Below are 16,526 nucleotides of genomic sequence, written 5' to 3' on the forward strand. Positions count from 1 at the left end.
TATAAAGTGATACGCTCGTTCAACGCGTGAGCATGAGAGAAATCGTATACATGTCAAACTAGTTGCCATAGAAACGAGCTGACGTTACTATTTATTCAACTCACGCAATCACGCAGTCACTTAAAAGCCATATTCATCTTTTCGTAGTATTGTGCGATACGGTGTTAATATCAAATAATGGTGAGATCTTTTACTTTTATCAAAATGGTTTCCAATGCTGATATTCTTCTTTCCAAATGTTCTCAGTTTCGAAAAGAAAGTCAATTTATCGATGTTCGACTGAAAGTTGGGGAAGATATCTTTCCAGCTCATCGCGTAGTGTTGGCTGCGAATAGTGATTATTTCTACGCCATGTTAACAAATGGAGTGAAGGGGTCAAACCAGGAAGTGATCGAGCTAGAAGACAAAAACTTCAAGTCAAACACTTTAAAGTTCATCTTAGACTCCATCTACAATGGAGTTCTTGATATCACTGAGGAAAACGTGATTGAGGTACTTGCTGCAGCAGATCATCTTCAAGTTGCAACTGTTGTGTTGTGATTTCTTAGGCCATCCGAATTTAATGCTTCGTTTCCCATCGCCCGTCCGACCCATTTTTTTTGGAAAAGTAAAGAAAAAAAATTCCTGCAACGTTTTTAAAGCCTTTTTAGACATTTGACAGTCGTTTTAATATACATATTTTACCATCTGATTATACCTTCAAGACTAAACATGCAAAAGTAACTGGAACACAAACTGAATGTTTCTTGGAAAAGAACATTTCGTCAGGACAGCTTTTTTCATTAAACAGTAACTTTCTAACAGTCTTGCTTGTCAGTTTCAATCTCATAATGGGGGCGACTGAAAGTTTAGTTTTAACACGAAGTTGCATTCAAGAACATTTTGAACCAACTTTACCCTAGGTAAGGCCACAACTCTCTTCTCTTTTCGTAATCTTATCACAAGTGCACATGAATTACTGTCTGCCATTGTAGATAAAGAATAACGAACGAAGAAACCACGTTTTCGGGTTAACTTTGTAACCAAGCTTTCGTCCTTAGCAGCCTGGCGTTCTCTGGCACCCAGACCCCTTCAAGTGTTCTTTCCTCTTACTTTTTTTTTTGCCCGATCGACCGACCCACCCTCACGAGAGGGAGGGCGATGGGAAGCGAAACATTAAATTGGGATGGCCTTAGAGAAAGCATTCGTTCAGCTCCGACTTGAAATGCAAAATTACTGCTTGCTCTGCACCATTGCTGATAGACAGGGCCTGAAAGATCTGCAAGAGGCAGCCGAGCGCAAGATGGCATCAACGTTTAAGGATATCTGTGAAAGCGACGAATTATTATCGATTATAGACACAGACCAATTAGTTACCCTTTTCAGCCGGGATGACCTCAATGCACCGTCTGAGACGTTCGTCTTCAAATCAGTGATGCAGTGGATTAAACACAAGAAAGAAGGTAGGTTGGCAGTCGCAGCCAAAGTTATTAAAGCTGTTCGTCTAGGGCTGGTGGACATCAGAGTTGTGATTGAAGAACTGAATACTGAAGAGATCCAGAGAGATCTCGAGATTCACAAACAAGTGTATGAAGCATTAGTCCATAACAACATGCCCTCTGCTTTCTCCGCGTTTGCAGAGAAAAGAACTAAACCAAGATCAACAAGTCAAGTAAGTATATGGTTTTTTCACTGATTCTCGTTCAAAATAACCAGCTTCGTTGTAGAACATACTGAACAACTCACGATCGCTTTACATAAATATCTATATATTATCAGCTCACTTTTATTCATTAAGTAATTGATATACCATAACTGTAAGAACATGGCCGTACCCGAACTGGGTAGTTCTTTTAAAGCAAAGAAAATGATACACTGCCCAAATTACTGATCAAAGTAAGAAGGGTCTGTTTTTTTTTCTTTATAGAGATCTAGCTTATGTCAAGCACTCGGTTGGTGGGACAAGAAAAAAAAAAAAAAAATTCGGGTGAGCGACGGGCAATGGAGTGAGAAAGTCTGTGCCGGGGAATGACTAAGTTTCTTTGGTCCCCCTTCTTGATCGTCACAACCAACAGAGGGCCGGGCCAGTGTCGAAGATTTGATTGATGATGTTCATCTTTCATTCAGGCTCTCATTGCAATTCTTCCCAATGCTCAAATGAAGTATTTTGATTTCCAAAGCAAATCATGGAAATCTTTACCATCGACAGTACCGTCAATCAAGGCCTGTCGTTGCGATTCTGCAGTCTCTGTTGGCTGTGACTTTGTAGCAGGATCAGCCGACGATTATGATATTTCCCTTTATCGCTACGACACGGAGAGAAATGTTTGGGAGATAAAGTAGTTTTCGTCCGGTACATATTCAGTTAACAATCTGTGTGTTTTAGGGGACTATATTTATGCTATTAGCTCTTATTCAGGCCAGGTTTCTCAAAGATACAACATTGCTAAAAGGCAGTGGCAAAGTATTGCAAAACTGAACGCAAATTGTACTTATCAGCCCACAATTTTGGATCTATAGTTCACTCAAAGGTAACAATATTTGTCCTCTGTGGCGATATGCGCCAAGCAGGAAGAAAATATCAACAGGCAGTGCTACAGTGTTTCGACTCAGCTAAGAATGAGTGGGAAGAAAAGGCAACAACCTGTTACCCTCACTTTGGATCCAGGCTTTTTGAAGTAAATCGTAAACTCTGTGCTGCTGGGGGCGATTGTAATCTTCTTAACAGTCTCAGTCCATACGGTACCCCAGCACCTGTGGAAATATTTAATGAGGAAACGAACACCTGGTTTGTTGTTGAGCAAAACCGTATTCCTGCTAACAATCTCAATGCAGTGGAAATAGATGGCAGGTTGTGCTTTATCATAAATGATTTTCTAGTTGACAGTGGGATAAGGATTCCACCAGGGGAGCTGTATCCTGTTCCGCTGGGCGAGTGGGGAAATTTAGGAAACATTGACAAATCTGCAGCTCTTTGCTATTTTCCTCTAAAGAAAAAATGTCTTAAAACCGAAAAAAGTTCATACACTTTCCTGATTTGGAAGAAGCAAAGGGATAACGAACAGTTCAAAGGTTAAATGATAAGCAGCTGCTGTATAGCAGTCAACTTGCATGAAAAATTAGACGGTTGGAGTAACTTCTTGTGTGTTGATCCAACTTAAAAACCAGTTCCATTAATCCTTGAGTCCAAATCACACTTTTACAAAATAATAAATTCATGAGCAGGAAAGGAACTGACTTAAATATAAATGTAAGTCCATGTAAATGGTAACAGTAATTACCATAGAACGAACGGAGTAAAATCAAAGCTGAAAACTTCAGACGTAGAAATTGCAGAATGTTTGAGAAACCCTACATGCCGAATGATGCAAACTTTATGAGCTTCGCCCTTGGTTCTCAGAGGCGATATCAGCTAGCATGTCAGTGCAGGGGTTAATTTCAACGGCAGGCTTGAGCTTGTCAGGATTTTATTTACAATTTCAATCTTGTACGCAACCTTTCAAAGTACATGTAATTTGGACAGTTTTCGGACAAATGTCCTTCAAGGCTTAATAGAAAAGTGTGCAATACTTAATTTCAATTTGTATTCTAAACCACGACAACTGATATTAAACGGATTTTGCCTTTGATTCAGTCCTCCAAATGATTTCTGTTTTGATGCTATATTGCCTATTTTAAAAAACTGGATCATTGGATAATGCAATTCAAGACTTTTTATTGGCTTAGCCATTATGGTATATGAGCCAATATACCATAATCTACAAATATGGTAAGCGTATGCGTCAGCTTAAAATTAAAAGGGAGCTAAAAAATTTGTCTAAAATAAAGATTTGTCGAATATCTTGGGGGCGTTTTTAGTAAAACAATTATTCCACTCGCGCTTGTTGGATATGAGATGATTATAGCCAACTCGGCGCTACGCGCCTCGTTGGCTATCTATCAGCTCATATGCATATCCAACGCGCGCTCGTAGAATAATTGTTAATTAGTCTCCAATTTCCCTGCGAACTTCCATTTATATAAAGAACACTTAGCTTAGGTTGTCAGTGTTCTTATTGAGCCTTTCACTCCCACTATTTCATTAGTAATTCTCTTTATTGTGCAGTTGACCGCACAGATGGGCAATATGAAGCAAATCCTGTATCAGTCTTCTGGTGGCTACCAGCGCGGGCAAGATGGGCCCATCTTGCCCGCTCGGGATTGCCCGCTTTGATCCCGAAGAAGAAAAAAATTATGTGAGGTGGACTTACAAAGTTCGTAGTTTTTTCGATAATGTTGGCGATGGAGTTGCAGAAAGCGGCAGAAGACAGTCAAAACAAAGAAAAATGAAACGACTCTCGTGAGTTCCTCAGTTGTACTCACTGTGCTACAAACACGCTCCGATTTCTTTCCCCGTTCTCCAAAGAAACAAGTCATTCTTGACTCTTATTACATCGAATATTATAAATCCTTTATTGACCAAGTTGGTTCGGTCAAGATACCTTGATTTCAACCTCGTTCTTTTTTCTGCGTTTTTATGGACCTCGACTTCGTCTCGGTCCACAAATACACCGAAACAAAGACGTCGGTCAATATCCAGCCATCTTGACATCACGCTTGGTCAATAACGCATGTTTACTGTCTGCCATATAATTGTTATCACGTCACTTCGATCCAAGGGCTCACGTTGCACATGTAACTGATTATGCAGGCTAAGGTACTTAGCATGAGCTTAGTCGGATTCAAAAACGCGAAAAGGACATTAAGAATTTTTACTTTTGTTTCGCATGTAAATTGAGAGGGAATCAGTCCTCGCCATTAATGTAATATGGGCTTCGCTTATTACATTGTCTACCCGTCTTATGGATGAAGTTGTTAAGACTTTCAACGGCTCATAAGCCGCCCGAGGAGCCTAAAATATATATTTAGTTCCTTAGACACAACTGGTGAGAACTTCACGAGCTACTTGATTAAAGTTTTTTAACGAAAAGTTTTGCTGATGATAACCTCGTGAGCAACTTGTTTGAAGTTTCCAACGCGAATTCTTGCTTTTCGGGAAGATCATTAAGTATGTTTATAACACTTTATAATCTGCACTTCAGGCGGAATGATTTTGCATTCCGTGCCTGAATGCTTCTTTCTCTGCCAGAGACTGGAAGGAGGATGTAGTTACCAAGGTAACGATATGACGTTGACGTGTAGTTATTACGCGATCACGCGATCCCTCAAATATCGTATTGCTACAAGGCACCGTCTGATCTGTTGTTGATATTGAAGTAGAGTGAGATGCTTTCCTGTAGCAAAATGGTTGCCCACGCCGAAATTCTTCTGTCAGAGTGTGCTCAGTTTCGAAACAAAAGTCAATTCATCGACGTTCAATTAAAAGTTGGTGAAGACATCTTTCCAGCTCATCGCATCGTGTTGGCTGCGAGTAGTAATTATTTCTACGCCATGTTTACAGATGGGATGAAGGAGTCCACCCAGGAAGTGATCGAGCTGAGAGATGAAAGTATCTCACCAGATGTTTTAAAGATCATACTGGACTCTGTGTACACTGGAGAGCTTCGTGTCGACAATAAAACTGTATCCAAAGTTCTTGCTGTCGCAGATCATCTTCAAGTCGCAAGTGTTGTTCATCAGTGTTGTACTTTCTTGTTGAAGGAGTTCGTGAAGATTCGCTTCGACTTTGAAACTTACTGTCGCATCTGGGGAATTGCGTCGAGCTATAAGCTGAAAGATCTACAAGACGCTGCAGAGTGTGCTGTGGCTAAGATGTATAAAGATGTCTGCGAGAGTAAAGAATTCCTAACGTACATCGATGGAAACCAATTAGTCAGCCTTCTCAGCCGAGATGACCTCAATACGCCATCTGAGACGTTTGTTCTTAAATCCGTGTTGCAGTGGATTAACTACAAGAAGGAAGAGAGGATGCCAGTTGTAGCCAAAGTTATCGGGGCTGTTCGTCTGGGGCAGGTTGATATTGGAGTTGTGATTGATGACCTTCACACAGAGGAGATGCAACAAATTCCTGAAATTTACTTGCAGGTCCACGAAGCAGCAATCTATAAACACAAGCCTTCTTTTAAACCTAAGTCTTCAGGGAAGCAGACGAAGCCACGATCAAAGAACCCAGTAAGTGTGTTTTAAAATAATATGAACTGTTTTTTTTTTTCCAAAAGTAAATCAGTGTCGATCGACATTAATTTGCATTTACACTGGTTGTGACAACGAAGTTTGTCATGCGCGGTTTACGCTTTTTACGTTCCTGATGTTTGTTAGTTTGTTTGTTTGTTTTATTAGCCATTTCGGTTTTTTCCTTTCTTATTTTAGTAAGAATTTTGTGGTTTCTTTCACTTTGAACTGAGTAACAGGCTTCATCCAGAAAAAAGCAGAACTCCTTGAAGTTACCTGCCTGTGGGGGAGTAGAGTAGGAAAGTTAAAGTAGGCTTCGGTTTTTTTGTCAAGCTATACCCTAACCTTGTATTTCTCCTACAGGTTCTCGTTGCTGTTCTGCCAAAGGCTCCAATACAGTACTTCGATGTAGTGGACAAGTCCTGGAAGTCGTTACCGGTTGCCACACCGCGAATGGAGGCCACCCATTGTTACTGTGCAGTGCCTGTTGGCAATAAGTTGATGGTTGCGGCACAGGACTCGCTCGGTAACTGCATTTACCGTTATGACACAGAGGTAAATGTGTGGGAGAGACTCCAGTTTTTAGGTGATCACATCAACGATTTGTGTGTTATAGATGAGTATATGTATGTAGCAGATATACACCATCAAAGTCTTCAAAGGTACAATTTCGTTAAACGGCAATGGCAAACATTTCCTGGAGTACCCAAAAACTGTAACTTAAGTGGTGCAGTAGTATTGAATTCAAAAATGTATGTTCTGGAGAGAGATAGGATCCAATTCATGAAGCGAGCCGTGTTACATTGTTTTGATCCTCAAAAGAATAGATGGGAAGAAAAAGCGAAAACAACCTCCTCCCAGCTGGGATCCATTCTTCTAGTAGTGAAAAGCAAACTCTACGTTGCTGGGAGAAGATCCGTTTATACTGAATTTTCAACGCGTCGTTATCTGGATGATAATGAACCTACATGCATATCTGTGGAAATGTATAACGAAGAAACCAACACTTGGTCTGTTGTTGAACAAAAATATATTCCCGATAACAATCTCAACGTAGTGAAAATAGAAGGGAGGGTGTATTTTATTATCAATAAATTTCCAATTGACAGTGGAATGAGAACTGCACACGGGCGCCTGAATTCTACTGTTCTGAACGAGTGGGAGAATTTGGGAAAAATAGATCAAAATGCAGCCCTTGGTTATATGGCGATAAAGAGGTAAAGTGGGGACAGAAAACGAGTTTAGGGTGGTTCCTTGTTTGATTTCTCTTTGTTACTTGCAGTGCGCATTAGTTGATGTTATTTCTCGTGTATATTCATTCATTCGTCCATGTTTTAGTGCACTTTTGAAAGGGAAAATGGATGACCATGTGAAAACATGCCTATATGCGAGAAAAGAATAGAAAAGTGTGAAGCTAAAAAACGGTGTTGAAAGTCACAGTTTTAGAAAGGAACGTGGTACATTGTGTGCTTGTGAGGAGACATCGGCGTCATAACAAGAAAATACTCTCTCTTTAACCTGTTAAAGTAACCTGTTAGGTAAAGAAGTGGTACTTATGGGTGAACAATAATCAAAACTAAACGTAGATCATATGTGGAGAGCGAGGCAAATTATAATGTGCTCATTTTCCCTTAAATAAATGTCTTCAGGATAAGTTGAAAATAGTCTATATTATGACCTGAGGATGATAACCAGTAACAAAATGCAGGTCAACTGTAATCAAAGAAATTGCAGAAAATCAAGCTTGATACACTTCAGACACCGGGCGGATTCGAAACCGTTTCTCGCTCCCCACATTTGCCTGATAATGAACTGAAATTATAATTAGTTTTCCATGAATATCACCAGAAAGTTAAAGCGCCAAATATATAGTCTTTACTTAATTCTCTAACTGCAGAGACATCTTTGTAATATAATCAGAAAGATATTAAGAAAGGTATCCGGTTTTTGACGCAAGTATTGATATCGAAGCCATACAAAGAGCTGTGTATTTTAATAACTGTATATATTTACCACACCAAATTATAATTTTTACGTGACTTTAACCCAAAAGTTACATTGCTAGACTTGTTCGATCATGTTAGATCAGCAGTTAAGACTACCGGTAAAATCTAAATGTGTTTCAAGCCTCCTGTAAAACATTTGAGTATTGAATAAACCTACCTAAATGTTGGAGAGAAACAGTTTAATTAGTATTGAAGGTTTTCAACCACGTGGTAAGCAGCACTGAAAACTTGTCAAAACAAAAAAAAAGTGTTCACAGGGGAAAGTCCTCAGAAAAGAGTTCAAATCCCGTAGGACTTATTTGGTACACCAACATCACAGGCATTTTATTGTCTTGTAATATGGCCGCAGTGCAGACATGTAAAACAACGTGCAAGCAAATTACTTTTACTGCACTTCTGACTGTATGCGGGAGGTCTATGAATGAACAATTACCTGAAAACGCCTCGAACCTCTGAACGTACTTTTCGGAAAAACGATGGAGGAGAAAACGAGGAACGTTGCAGAAGAATATGTACGGTTTATAGCTCAGACAGCCACCCCAAAAGCTATGACAACACGAGAAGTAGAGGAACATTCCCACCGTGATGCTGAACTGAGTGAGGCGATGCATTCGTGAAGGTGTCTGGAACAACAAAGAATGTGTTAAATATATTCCAGTAAAAGACGAACTGTGTGCATCGGCAAAGTCGTTTTGCGTGGAACTCGCACTGTAATTCCCCAAACTCTGAGACAGCAAGTACTAGCTATTGCACACGAAGGACATGTTGGAATTGTTGCTACGAAACTGAGACTGAGGACTAAAGTGTGGTGGCCTGGTATCGACAAAGACGCTGAACAATATGTGAGGTCGTGTCATGGATGTCAATTAGTTGGACAAGCAACTCCACCGGAGCCTTTGATGCCTACTGAGCCGCCGCTTGGCAAATGGCAGGACTTATCCTTGGATCTCCTGGGACCGATGCCAACAGGAGAGTACCTGCTTGTTGTCATTGACTATTATTCTAGGTACTATGAAGTGGAGATCTTGATGTCAGTTACTGCATCCCAGATTGTCTCACGCCTCGAGACGATATTCGCTGTTCATGGCCTGCCAGTAACCATAACGAGCGACAACGGACCACAATTCCGGTGTGAAGAGTTTGAGCATTTCCTTGTTGATAATGGTATCTTACACCGCAAGGGTACGCCACAATGGGCACAGGCAAATGGCGAAGCAGAGCGTCAAAACCGAAGCCTACTCAAGAGCATGAGAATTTCACAAGCAGAAGGAAAAAATTGGAGGAAAGAGCTCGTTCATTACCTCGCTACATACAGAACAACGCCGCACACCGTCACAGGAGTTTTCCCTGCGGAGTTATTATTTGGTCGGAAGATCCGCACAAAGATGCCTGAGTTGCGCGAAACTACCGTAAATGATGATGAGCCACGAAATCGTGACTGGGAAAAGAAAATAAAAGCGAAGACATATGCAGGTGAACGAAGGGGTGCCCAACCAAATGACCTTCAGACTGGTGACCAAGTGCTTCTAAAGAAGAAAAAGTCAGACAAGTTGTCAGCCAAATTTGAAAGTGAGCCTTGTGAAATCATTGAAAAGAAGGGCAATAGTGTTGTGGTACAGTCACCTGAGAAAGTTCAATACCAGAGGAACGTCACAGAAGTAAAGAAGTTTACCCCCAGAGATGAACAATGTGTTGACAGTGATCATCAGTTTGAGTTACAAGAGGACAATGAATTAGAGCAGAGGCCGCAACGGGATAGGCATCCCCCTGATCACTATGGTGAATGGGAGTAACCCAGAAAGAAAACTGACATGATAGTAGTCTCTTACAGGCTTGGACCTCGTTGTGATTTAAAAAAAAAAAAAAAAAAAAAAAGGAAACAGTGCGAACAATGGAGATAAGGACATTAGCTGTGTAAAGCTAAAAAAAAACTCTGGACATAGTTGCAGTTGTGTTGATCGTATGATCTAGTTGAAGATTGACTTTTTCTTTTTTTTTTGTTTGTTAAGAAAAGAAGGGATGTTGTGTCGGTCACATGACCTGAGGGGGTAATGACACGTGGAGCGAGGAGCGAGGGATGTCGATTGAATTCGTTCGTTGTTAGTTATCTTATATGTGATTAAAGAGACGTAGTTACGGACATAATACAACAGGTGCATTTTTGGTCGCAGTAGCACTTTAATGTAAATGGTTTTAGACCAGTGGGCCTTCGTTTTAGACCACAGGGTCTTCGTTTTAGACTAGTGGGTCTTCGATCTTCGGTCTTCGTTTTAGACACATTCGGATTACTCAACATGACAGCACAAACTGAAACTCGAATGATTCAGTTCCAATGACAGCTCGTTGAGATCAAGCAAACCTGAGTGTTCTCCAAGAAAGGAGTAGTATCAGCCCAAAAGAAAACTTTGCTACATCACCGTATAAGACTTTACAGTCAAACCAAAAACGTTAGTTATTCATAATATGCATTCCATACTCTAATCCTTTTTGACACCGGATCAATAGGATACAGTTGTTATTTACAACCGACCAATAAACAATTGGTTCATACGTCAGCGTACGTGCATCGAGATATGAAGCACGTGGGAAGTTTGGCGAGCACGAAAGATGCGTAAGAGTTGCTCGAGGCGTAGCCGAGAGCAATTCGAGCTTCTTGAGTGCTCTCCAAACTTCCCAAGTGCTTCGTATCTCGATAAACGCACAGCTGACGTACGGACCAATTGTTTTATATAACATTTTCAACGTTGGAGAACGTTTTCACTCACGTGACCAAATTTCTTTATCGTCATGGTAACCGACTTCATCCGCCATGTTGGTGTTCTACGATAATCAGCTGTGAGTATTGTGACAGGAAACATTTGGAGCACATTTTACGGTTTTGAGAAAACAATAGTGTAATATTTATATTTTCGTTATCACGGTCCTTTGCCTTGTCATTAGCTGTGGGAACAAAACAGGGAAGAAGTGGTCTAACGTCGGAAAAGTAATGTTTTTTCGTGTCCCACGTGTTCAGTATAGCCAAGGAGAGTACACCGAAGAACATACTTCTGAGCGAAGAAGAATGTGGATCTGTGCGATAAGTAGAGATGACTTAACTGATGATATTTAAGAACGCGATAGGGTCTGCAGCCGGCACTTCGTTTCAGAAGAAGCTGCGAAAGATTGGGATCGATTCAACGTAGACTGGGTCCCTCCCTCCATCTTGAGCATTCAAATATGCAGGTCCATAGTAGTTGCCCGATGCAATTTGCATCGGGCAACTATTTTATTTTCACTATTATAAAGTGGGTATTCTTTCTCTCCAAAAATTTTTTAACTGTAGATGTACCTTAAGCAGTCTAAAATTTAGGAAACATTTTGAGCACACCAGATTTTAAAGACTGATATAAATGGTTTCTCATTTTAGGGACATCAAATTGCATTGTTTCAGGGTGTATACAATAAGCAAGGCATGTAGCAAAGCTGGCAGCAAATACTCCACAGTCACTGCTATTTGTCTGTTGTTGCACAGGGACAACTTGAATGCTAGTAAAATTTGAACATCCAACAAGATTGAGTACCTGCTCGTGTACTTCATTTAGAATAATGTTATGATACAAACTGTCATACAAGTTGACAGTGCCATCTTCACACCCTACTGAGCTTACACATACCCAGTGGGCATTACCAGTATGCAGAATCTGAATAAATTACCTGATTGAAGTTTCTAACAGGGCCCAAAGTTGGTCTCTGAAAGCCCTCCACATCAGGATTAATGTTTCTTAGACAAACATGTACTTCATAGTTATTATCACAGTCAAGCCAACCATTGGGTGATGAAATCAATTGGTAATGCCCATCATTCAGCTTTGCAAGTGACGCTGTCTTTTCTGAAGAGCATTTTGAAACACCAGTTGTCACAACACTATCATCAGATGTATTGAAAGTGTCATTTACAACCTTTGTTTAGTTTTTCCTCCTGATTTACACACCATACATTCCCAAGTTGTCATTGCATTGTTCAGCACCTGCTTGAAGTATAAGCAGGGCAAATGAAAAAACCTTCTACCTTGACAAAATGGGTTGTGGCATTTCAGCAGTTTATCTGAACAGTGGCTTCTGTTTGCATGTGCAGATAAAATCTAATTTGAGAGCTTCATCCAAGATATCTCTCGTCTGTTTGCATTTTGATTTTTCACTTTTGGCTGCTGGTGTTTTTAGACACAGGGGACAAAACCACTTGTTAGGTACTTTTGGAATTTTTAAACAAGATAAATGAAAAGTAGAGATGGGACATGCTTGGTCTGTGCATGTTACCACAGGCCCTCTAGCTGCTAGTCTACAAAAACAAGCAGAATTGGGATAAGGGGATGAATGAGACAAACTTCACTTTTGAGTATACCACCTTCCCAAAATTTCTGGTAGCACACATTATCTCCAAAAGTGATTAAGTTTGGAAACATCAGAGTGCCAGTGGCTGACATCAGGCAAAATTCTTTTACAGAAGAGATCAATTTGCTCATGAAAACCACAAACAACAAAGTCACAATAAAGCTTTTCAGCAGTGAATATTTACTGTTGGATTTAGTAAAAGTAGGCATAAGTTGTATTTGTTAATATACTGCACCAAGTCTGTATCCTTTAAACAATAGGGGCATTTGACCTCCTCACATCCATTCCCCCAGCAATCGCACCTACACAAAAAGTCTGGTGTGGCATGTAACCATGGATATTGTTTATTGATAAACGTGCCACATTTCGTTACCTGAAAGTTGATGTGCTTTTCCTTCATGATCTTTTCATAAGTTTCAATAGCAACACTTTCATGTTTACAGCCATGTTCTGTAGACTTCTATACGCCTTAAAATAGTCCTTACTGTAATAACTCGTGTCAAGCACCAAAAACAACAATAAATCCATCGATTCGACCAGAGGCAGGCACTCTGGATCGTATTTTTTGTCTGATAACAAGAGAGGATCGATTCCAAAACAAGAAATTTTCTCTAAATAACGTTTTCTCACGTGGGGATCGAGTGTGTTCGCATAATCTGAGAGAGGATAACCCGCCATGTTGAAAAATGTGGAACACCAACATGGCGACTCAACTTTCCCGCGAAATTTCTGACGTCATGTGCAAACGCTCTCTAGTTTATGTAAAAAGGGCAGAAATTCTCTCTCCTACGCTTTAATGCGTTGTAAATTTATTTTGTTTCGCAAAAGTATTTCGCTATGCTTCAATGAACTTGTCTCAGATTGGTCAAAAACTGACAGGTGAATTCATGCGTGGAAATGAAGTTAGAGTTGCGAAACGAGATGAAAGCAGCGTTGATTGTTTTGTTTTCCCTTTCTCTGGGTTCTTTCTCGGGAGTTAAAAAATCCACTCCCAAAGAAAAAGTACGCATATCTTCATCGGCTTCTTCACTTGTTGCCATGTCTAGTTTAACTTTTTTGCGGAAGTTTTTCCCGTTTTTTTAATGAATAATGCTGAAGTCACTCGCGAGAAAAAATTTTTCTTCGCGAGGCATTTGTTTGCCGACGTCACCAGCGTGCACAGTGGAAAATTGAAGCGCGCTCGCGCGAATTTACAAGCTATGTTGTAATAGTTTTTATTAAAAACTAGATCATTGGATAATGCAATTCAAGACTTTTTATTGGCTTAGCCATTATGGTATATCAGCCAATATACCATAATCTACAAATATGGTAAGCGTGCGTGTCAGCTTAAAATTATAAGGGAGCTAAAAATTTGATAAAATTTAATAATTTCATTTAACGTTTTTAATAAAACAATTATTCCACTCGCGCTTGTTAGATATGAGATGATTATAGCCAACTCGGCGCTACGCGCCTCGTTGGCTATCTATCATCTCATATCCAACGCGCGCTTGTGGAATAATTGTTAAGTAGTCCATACATCACTGACGGTGTTTTACACTGCTTGAAATTGCCTGTGCAACACACAAAACCCAATAACAGGGCTTTAGAAAATAGCGTAGATGGTATTTAATGCACCTCGCATTGTAATGTGAGTACAAATCACGATGATTTTAGCTTCAATGCCAAAAGACGCTAGTTACATTCATCACCGAAAGATTAAAAGGAAGATGTAGTTGTGGTAATAGAAGTAAGATTCCGTGCATTTGCAACCGATTTTGACTTTTACTTTCATAATCAAACTGTGAAGAAATTAAAGAAGAGGAGCTGATACCCACCGGGCTTGAAGTTCTCTCCGCAGCAAACTTTGAATTGTAAGAATGCATGTGCTTGTTGATTGCCAATTCATACACTTGCTTATGAATCTCAGGATCTCTCTGCATCTCTTCTGTATTCAGTTCTTCAATCACAACTCTGATGTCCACCAGTCCCAGACGAAGAGCTCCGATAACTTTGGCTGCAAATGCCATCCTCTCCTTCTTCTTGTGTTTAATCCACTGCATCGCTGAAACGAAGACGAATGTCTCAGACAGTGCACTGAGGTCATCTCGGCTGAGCAGGCTGACTAACTGGTTTGGTTCTATAATGGACAAGAATTCTTCGCTTTGACAAACGTCTTTGTATATCGATGCCAATTTTCGTTCCGCTTCCTCTTTCAAATCTTTCAGACCGTGTCTGTCGGCAGCCGCGAAGATCAGACAGTAGTTGTGCAAATCAAGCCGATCCTGAACAAATTCTCTCTGCAGGAAATCACAACATTGTTGGACAACGGTGGAAACTTTGAGATGATCTGCTCCTGCAAGAACTTCAAACACATTGTGGAGGTGGATACGAATATTTCTATCATAGATGGATTCGATTACAACCCTTAAAGCAGCTGGTGAAATGCCTTCATGTTTCAGTTCAATTACCTCCAACATTCCATCCTTAAACATGTCGCAGAAATAATCGCTATGAGCAGCCAGCACAATGCGATGAGCCTGAAGAACGTCCTCGCCAACTTTTAAGCGGACGTCGATGAATTGACCCTCGTCTCTAAACTGAGCGCATCTTAAGACAAACGTCCGGAAATATTCAGCCATTCGGCGAATAATTGTTAATGATAGACTGTTTTTCCGAAATCGGCTTCATTTGCATATCCTGGGCAGAGGGTGGGCGAGAGGGTTAAAAAGATTTTGAAAATGAAAGCAATTTCAGAGAAAATTTCAAACTTTCTTTTTAAGAAAAAGAAAAAACAAAGAAACAAAAAACAAACCAATAAAAACAAAAAACAAAAAAAGGAAAGGGGTAGTTCTTTATCTCAGTGAATTTCTTCCTATTTTTTTTCAAGCTACTATGAACTCCGTACAAATTAAAATGTTTTGATCGACTCCAAAAAATGACTTAAATGACCACCAAAACAAATTCAGTCGAATCTGTATTTAGAGGAACCGTATGAAGTGGTCACCTTGTATAAAGCGGTCGGGGCTTATTTGTATTGTCCTTTTTATTACCTGTATCGAACAGTCACTTTAAACGGTACTCTTGGAATAAAACGAAGGGTGTCTTTCAAGTAAAATTAAATCCATGTTTCTCTCCCAGAATCAATATAAGTACTGTTTTTGAGCAAGTTTTTGTACATTAAATGGTAAGTCATGGCAATAACTGGCGTTTTTATCGTTTATTTATAATACCATTATTCTGTGGAACCTGTCTTAAACACGAAGGCGCGCTATATAAGGAAGTCTTCCCTGGGAAGACCTAGGCTCATTTGTCACTCACCGTTGACGTGTGCGGGTCAAATTTAAATGCTGGTAGACGAAGAAAAAGGAGCTAATGAGATATCTATTGTTTACTTCCACCAGCATGGTGGCAATGGCCGTTTTCACACTAGAGGATGGACAAATCGTCTGGACGGACAAATATTCGGGCATTTGTTCGTCGAATTTGAATTCGAGAAGGCCATATGCCGAAAAGTTGTCCGTCTTATGAGCGCAAAGAGAACAGGCACCATGTTAAAACCGCAAAGAGAACAGGTACTATGTTAAAACTTCCCATAAAACCTCGCTCTGTTGCTAGTCCCATTTCCTCGCGGCGAGAAAATCGAACATTTCACCGTCTGATATGAATTTAAGTCGTACTGTCGTCGACTTGTTCGTCTCGACGAACAAATCGTCTTCAAAAAATCGTCTTTCCAGACGGCCAAATATCAGACGATTTGTTCGTCGAAAAATTTGTTCGTCCCGTTTTCACATCAGACGATTTGTTCGTCTAAGACGATTTGTCCGTCCTCTAGTGTGAAAACGGCCAATGAGGTAACGGGCGAACCACCTACTTCGATCTCAAATTTACCGCCACAAATAAAGGCAGTTTCCATTGGAGAAAGGAAATACAAATCTCAAAAATTCTTGTATTGTGATAAAGACATAAAACAATTTTGAGGAATGCGTCCGCTGTTCACTGCTTTGGAGTAGCTGTAGCTCAAGCTGACTTGACTCTAAGAGTTCTACATCAAACGACGGTTGATTGACAAATGGT

The 16,526-nt window shown here is 40.2% G+C and overlaps 2 protein-coding genes and 1 pseudogene across 3 annotated transcripts; 2 read left to right on the plus strand and 1 right to left on the minus strand.

The window, feature by feature from the left end:
* Positions 1-204: 204 nt before the first annotated feature.
* Positions 205-3,608, plus strand: LOC148732025 (ectoderm-neural cortex protein 1-like; annotated as a pseudogene). Its single transcript, XR_016000513.1, has 3 exons — positions 205-560; positions 1,171-1,651; positions 2,107-3,608. The product of XR_016000513.1 is annotated as an ectoderm-neural cortex protein 1-like (transcript).
* Positions 3,609-5,040: 1,432 nt separating this feature from the next.
* Positions 5,041-8,271, plus strand: LOC111321697 (kelch repeat and BTB domain-containing protein 2). Its single transcript, XM_088758365.1, has 2 exons — positions 5,041-6,090; positions 6,454-8,271. The coding sequence occupies exons 1-2, from the start codon at positions 5,245-5,247 to the stop codon at positions 7,309-7,311; spliced, it is 1,704 nt and encodes a 567-aa protein (XP_088614491.1). The 5' UTR covers positions 5,041-5,244; the 3' UTR covers positions 7,312-8,271.
* Positions 8,272-14,128: 5,857 nt separating this feature from the next.
* On the minus strand, positions 14,129-15,091 carry LOC111321753 (kelch-like protein 12). Its single transcript, XM_022924719.2, has one exon. It carries the CDS (start codon positions 15,089-15,091, stop codon positions 14,129-14,131), a length of 963 nt encoding a protein of 320 aa, XP_022780454.2.
* Positions 15,092-16,526: the final 1,435 nt, after the last annotated feature.

Source organism: Stylophora pistillata, chromosome 4, assembly GCF_964205215.1.
Source record: "Stylophora pistillata chromosome 4, jaStyPist1.2, whole genome shotgun sequence".
Taxonomy (NCBI): Eukaryota; Metazoa; Cnidaria; class Anthozoa; order Scleractinia; family Pocilloporidae; genus Stylophora; species Stylophora pistillata.

Excerpts from the sequence above, each read along its gene's own strand:
- LOC111321697 (XM_088758365.1), top strand. The coding sequence starts at position 5,245 with ATGCTTTCCTGTAGCAAAATGGTTGCCCACGCCGAAATTCTTCTGTCA. Across the intron at positions 6,091-6,453 it reads AGCCACGATCAAAGAACCCA|GTTCTCGTTGCTGTTCTGCC; the intron begins GTAAGTGTGTTT and ends TTTCTCCTACAG.
- LOC111321753 (XM_022924719.2), bottom strand. The coding sequence starts at position 15,091 with ATGGCTGAATATTTCCGGACGTTTGTCTTAAGATGCGCTCAGTTTAGA.